Source organism: Electrona antarctica (genome assembly GCF_951216825.1).
Source record: "Electrona antarctica genome assembly, chromosome: 16".
NCBI lineage: Eukaryota > Metazoa > Chordata > Actinopteri > Myctophiformes > Myctophidae > Electrona > Electrona antarctica.
Window position 1 is genome coordinate 25,651,519 of NC_136797.1, and position 6,000 is coordinate 25,657,518.

At 45.9% G+C, this 6,000-nt stretch overlaps 1 protein-coding gene across 1 annotated transcript in view; it reads left to right on the forward strand.

Moving 5' to 3' along the window:
- The window catches only part of LOC306939365 (uncharacterized protein), a gene marked incomplete at its 5' end in the record, with an annotated part of 61,323 nt that overhangs the window by 40,485 nt on the left and 14,838 nt on the right, over positions 1 to 6,000 (forward strand). The window contains 4 exons of the mRNA XM_079523952.1: positions 1,103 to 1,459; positions 1,994 to 2,095; positions 3,002 to 3,169; positions 5,081 to 5,185. Of these exons, the coding sequence (XP_079380078.1) occupies positions 1,103 to 1,459; positions 1,994 to 2,095; positions 3,002 to 3,169; positions 5,081 to 5,185 (732 nt within the window). The remainder of the gene's footprint in view (positions 1 to 1,102; positions 1,460 to 1,993; positions 2,096 to 3,001; positions 3,170 to 5,080; positions 5,186 to 6,000) is intronic.

The following is a 6,000-nucleotide window of genomic DNA, read 5'->3' on the forward strand; positions in this document are numbered from 1 at the left end:
CTGCAAACAGAAAGAAACTTAATTAGCATGTCAAATTAGCATGTACTGTATCCAGATGTACTTTACTTTTGTTTCATTGTCACTTGTCAGTTTGGTGTGTGTGTGTGTGTGTGTGCGCAAGTATGTGCTTGCTTATATTATGTGTGTGTGTGTATGTAAGGCCAGCCGTCAACAATGCACCAGCATCCAGCATGATAGTGCAAGAGTCGAGACAGTACAAGATAAACTTCAGTTCAAGATGTAAAATATATGCACACATTAAATCTGAAAATACACACAAGCACGCCCACACAAGTGTGCGTGCGTGCGTGCGTGCGTGCGTGCGTGCGTGCGTGCGTGCGTGCGTGCGTGTGTGTGTGCGTGCGTGTGTGTGTGCATGCGTGCGTGCGTGTGTGTGTGTGAAAATAATGGCTGTATGAGGGTCGATGCTGGCTTGTGAGCAAAAGTTGACGGTGATGCTTTTGTACTTACTCAAGTAATATGTTGGATGTAGGACTTTTGCTCGAGTCGTAACAGAATATTTTCTACATTGTAGCATTGCCAGTTTTACTTAACCCACTCTTGGCGGGAACCCCTTTTGGTGCTAACTAAGCATTATGTTATACTTTAGCTATTGAAAAATAGCAGATCTACAAGCTTGAAGGTCTGCTATTTTTGAAAAGTCGTGAAAATGTGGTGCAAATCTTTGAATATATATTTCAGAGCGAATATTTTTAACTAAAATATTGGCTTCTGGGGGGGTGTCCCTGGAACTACATATTTTGAGATGGGGGTCCGCGGCCCAATAGAGATAATTCTGGGGGTTCTTGACATGAAAAAGGTTGAGCACCACTGACATAGAAACATGGGTTTTTCAGAAAAATGTTAGGATTTAGAAGCCTTTTTTTTTAATCGACTTCAGTCCAAAATGGGTTTACCCACTCTGGGCGGGAACCCCTTTTGGTGTTCTAACTCATCCACCGCTAAATGGCAGTAGCAATAGTTCAATAGTTCAGAGGAAAAATAAGTCAAATCAGTACTTGGGCCTTCAAATTAAGCGACAAAACAGATCATGTGGATCTCTAATTTGTACCCTCTCTTTTACTGTGTGCTCTCCTCCCAGGAATCGGACCTGGATCAAATCAAGCCCCGCCTCCCCGACAGCCCCGCCTCCGAGGAAGAGGCCCCGCCCACACCCCGCGTTCTTCTGCCCGGCAACAACAACCCCCCCAAGTATCAGCTGTTCCTCAACAACGACCACCACCACCAGGGCCACGGCGGGCCCGGCGGCGGCGCCGTCATCAGCAACGGTGTGGGTCCCTGCAGGGACCCGGACGGCGGCACGGCGCCCGGAGGCCCCGAGAACAACGGACCCCCCCCCAGGCTGCCCCGCTGGGAGAGCTCCCGGCTGGCCCCCAACCAATACCGAGGCTCCCTGGAGTCCCTGACCTCCCGGGACTGGGACAACACGTCCGACAGGGTGGGTGAGAGGGAACCAAGCGGTAGAGAGAGGGTGTGCGTGTGCACGTGCGTGCGTGCGTGCATGCTAATAATTCATGTCCTAATAATTGATGTGTGGGAGTTAGCTTGGGTTGATAATACAAGCTAACTCCACATATAGGACCTCAATGGAAACACGTTTTTTTGTTATCTTTTTAGACCAAGTATATGACAATGAATCAATCAATCAATCAACCAACCAGTAATTGGAATGGTATACTGTAGGCCTATGTACTGTATTATAACATAACATATATATATATTATTTTTGTGGCTTTCGCTTTTATTTATTTATTTTTTATAGAGGGACAGACAGTATAGGCTGACAGGAAATGGGGGAAGACATGCAGTAAAGGCCGTCGGGATCGGGAGTCGAACCCGCGGCACACTGCCAGACTGGATTACCAGCCAAGGTGCCTGGACCGCTGAGCCACGGCCCAGGCCATAACATAACACATTAGTGGACCAAATCAACAGTGTATTGAAGTGACATGAGTGTTCTGTGTGATTCCAGCAGGGTGGGGTCGACAGCCCTCCCAGGGTGTTCATCAGCCCATACACCACTACGACCTCTATGTACGACTACAACCCCACGTACCGAATGTCTGAGTTCAAGGTGAGAAATGCATGGCATTTCTACTCTTTTTAATCATAGTTTGGAGAGTTATAGGAGATGTGGTATAGGCCTATTGTTGTCGTTTATATCATGCTATTACATTAAATCTTATCTCACTACTCTCTGCCCCCTTCTATCACATCTTCTCATTAACCCATTTTGGGTTACATAAGCATTATGTAATACTTATGTACTACTACTACTTATGTAATACTTTAGCTATTGAAAAATAGCAGATCTACAAGCTCATAGCGCGCCACCGAGTGGCGCGCTACGAGCTTGTAGGTCTGCTATTTTTGAAAAATCGTGAAAATGCGGCACAAATCTTTGAATATATATATATATTCTTTCAGAAGACTTTTTTTTTTTTTATTTCGACGTCGGGCCTAAATGGGTTAAAATCTCATAGCAGATTTTCTTTGCATAGAATAGATTTTTTATAAAATGGTATCTATCTCACAGAAGGTGTATTCCTTCCCATTACATCTCTTGTCATCGTCTCATAATATCACTACGTTACTAGACGACTACAGTACCTGTCCTGTTGCTTAAAGGTATATTCAGTGATTTCACTTAATTCAAATATCACTTATTGTTTCTTATTTTTTGGATAATCCTCCCTACTATAGAGTGTGCTGACCATATAAGGAGTTCCTCCCTATCCCCAGTGAGCCCCTGGGGTCAAAAAACCCTAGTTTCGGTTTGGGCTTTGGGTGGCAAAGCCTTCATCCAATCAGGATGAGAGGGGCCTTCCTCCAATCATGATCGAGTGGGGCGGGCCTTGGTGCACATGCTGTTGGTCTGTTGTACTTCCCCCACTGTAGAGCGTGTGCATGTGCACATCTTGTTACCGGGTGGACCGGGTATTTTTCCAAATCACTGAATGCTCCTTTAATTTCCCTCTAGATGCCGGACACATATACCCGTGTATCTCCAGCCACCTCTGAACTGAACCTCTTCAGCTACAGCAGTCGTAGCGGCAGCCCTGTACCAACACCCACCGTGAGCGCCCCTCGAACGCGCTTCTCCACCTACGACACCTTGGCCAGGAGACGGGCTGAAGGCACCAACACAGTACGTTTTAAAAAAAAACACACCCGTGTGAACTGAGTGGTGCAACTACACATTTATTGTTATAGTTACTGTACATTAGAACCAGGAAAGCATCTGTGTCATAAGTACTCTCCGCATGAATTCAGTCTCAACAGTGTCATTTGAAGGTAGGTCACTCAGGCGTTGAAGGAGCGGTTTCATCTGAAATGAGATGGTATAGTATGATCTTACATAGCTTGGGTATGAAATGTATTAGCACTTGTCAGAGATTGATTCACTCTGACGTGATATCTGTGATGTCAGTGACGTCACATACTAACCATAGCAACCATGCTCGTTTTTTGGTTGCTAACCATAGCAACCATGCTCGTTTTTTTTGTACGAACAAACACGGGTACACGGGTACAGAGCCAGTTGTTGGAGTGGTTTGCACCACTCAAAAAACAATGGTAACCGAGGCCACCGGCACAGTCGCTCTGAAGAATATTATATTTATTTAGAATTGTTTGCGGATGAGAGGAGACAGCTTAAGTGGTTCGGGCATCTGGTTATAGGACGCCTCTCGAGCGCCTCCCTAGGCAGGTCAGCGATGCACGTCCCACTGGAAGGAGACCCCCCGGGGCAGACCAAGGACCAGATGGAGGGATTATATATCTCCACACTGGCCTTGGAACGCCTCGGGAATCCCCCAGGAAGAAGTACGTCGGGAGTGGCTTATTATCAGTATTATCAGCCGGTAACTGTCCCTGTTACAATGCACTAGACCCCTGGGAGATGGATGGCTGAGGTGGACCACACCTACCATCAGCTCCCTGTACTTACCGCACGACTGATGATTTTTTCCCCCCCACCGGAAGAAAAATACTTTTAGTTACTCCACTGCGCCCTCTACCGATATTGCCAAGAGAAAATCCCCATAGACAAGATTTTTCCTTCCGGTGGTGCATTTTATACGTGTGGTTGGGGGGCTCAGAGTGAATCCACCGGGGAAAGTAGTCTCTCTAATGACCAAAACCGTCTTTGTATTGGTGAGTAGCGAAAACGTTCTTTTTATTTTAGCAGAAGTCGAGAGGCTGGTCTGCATTTCATGCGAGGGCAATTCATTGAAAGTCCCATAGCTCTAATAACCCATTTTGGGGCGGGAACCCCTTTTGGTGTTTTAAACATTATTTTATACTTTAGCTATTGAAAAATAGCAGATCTACAAGCTCATAGCGCGGCACTCGGTGCCGCGCTATGAGCTTGTAGGTCTGCTATTTTTTGAAAAATCGTGAAAATGTGCCTCAAATCTTTGAATATATATTATTACAGAGTGAACATTTTAACTCAAATCTTTGCTTCTGGGGAGGTTCCTGGAACAACATATTTTCAGATGGGGGGGGGGGGGGGGGGGGCGGAGGCATATTACATATAATTGTTGTGGTCCTTGACATTTTAAGGAAGGAGGAGAGAAACGTTGCTACGACTCTTAAAATAAACTTCTTGAACCAGCCAAGTGGCGGTGTGCGTGTGCCTATACGCACACCTGATATAAAATTGAACCGGGTGTGCGGAAGTCATCCCTCGAATAAGTGGTCCTTGACATGAAATATTGAGCACCACTGATACAGAAACATAAGGTTTTTCAGAAAACTGTCAGGATTTAGAAGACTTTTTTTTTTTTATATATATATATTTCGACGTCAGGTGTAAATGGGATAATGCAACGGCATTAGGGCTCTGGACCAGAGCTAGGATTGATTGATTGATTGATTGATTGATTTTGATTGAAATATTTATTAACAGTTTGCAGAATTACAGTACATTTCAAGCACAAACTCAATACAAAGGCTGTTAACTGTGAGTGAACGACCCAATTAAGCATTACACTTGTTTACAAGAGGGTCCACCATGTTCAATTCATCAAAATTTACCATTATGTCTTTACTGCAGGTGCTTCCCAACCACTCTGTGAGCCTGCGTTCTGCCACTCTGGGGCCGCACAACAAGCGAGACTACATAGAGGAACTGACCAAACAGCTGGACACCTGTCAGAAGGTATGGGTTGGATCAGTGATGTTCTCAACCTTTTGCTCATTTCAAGGACCCCCATCTTAACATGCATTAAAGCCACAGACCCCCATCTTAACATGCATTAAAGCCACAGACCCCCAGCTTAACATGCATTAAAGCCATGGACCCCCAGCTTAACATGCATTCAGCCATGGACCCCCAGCTTAACATGCATTCAGCCATGGACCCCCAGCTTAACATGCATTAAAGCCACGGACCCCCAGCTTAACATGCATTAAAGCCACGGACCCCCAGCTTAACATGCATTAAAGCCACGGACCCCCAGCTTAACATGCATTCAGCCATGGACCCCCAGCTTAACATGCATTCAGCCATGGACCCCCAGCTTAACATGCATTAAAGCCATGGACCCCCAGCTTAACATGCATTAAAGCCATGGACCCCCAGTTTAACATGCATTCAGCCACGGACCCCCAGCTTAACATGCATTAAAGCCAAGGACCCCCAGCTTAACATGCATTAAAGCCATGGACCCCCAGCTTAACATGCATTAAAGCCAAGGACCCCCAGCTTAACATGCATTAAAGCCAAGGACCCCCAGCTTAACATGCATTCAGCCACGGACCCCCAGCTTAACATGCATTAAAGCCAAGGACCCCCAGTTTAACATGCATTCAGCCACGGACCCCCAGCTTAACATGCATTAAAGCCAAGGACCCCCAGCTTAACATGCATTAAAGCCAAGGACCCCCAGCTTAACATGCATTAAAGCCAAGGACCCCCAGCTTAACATGCATTAAAGCCATGGACCCCCAGTTTAACATGCATTAAAGCCATGG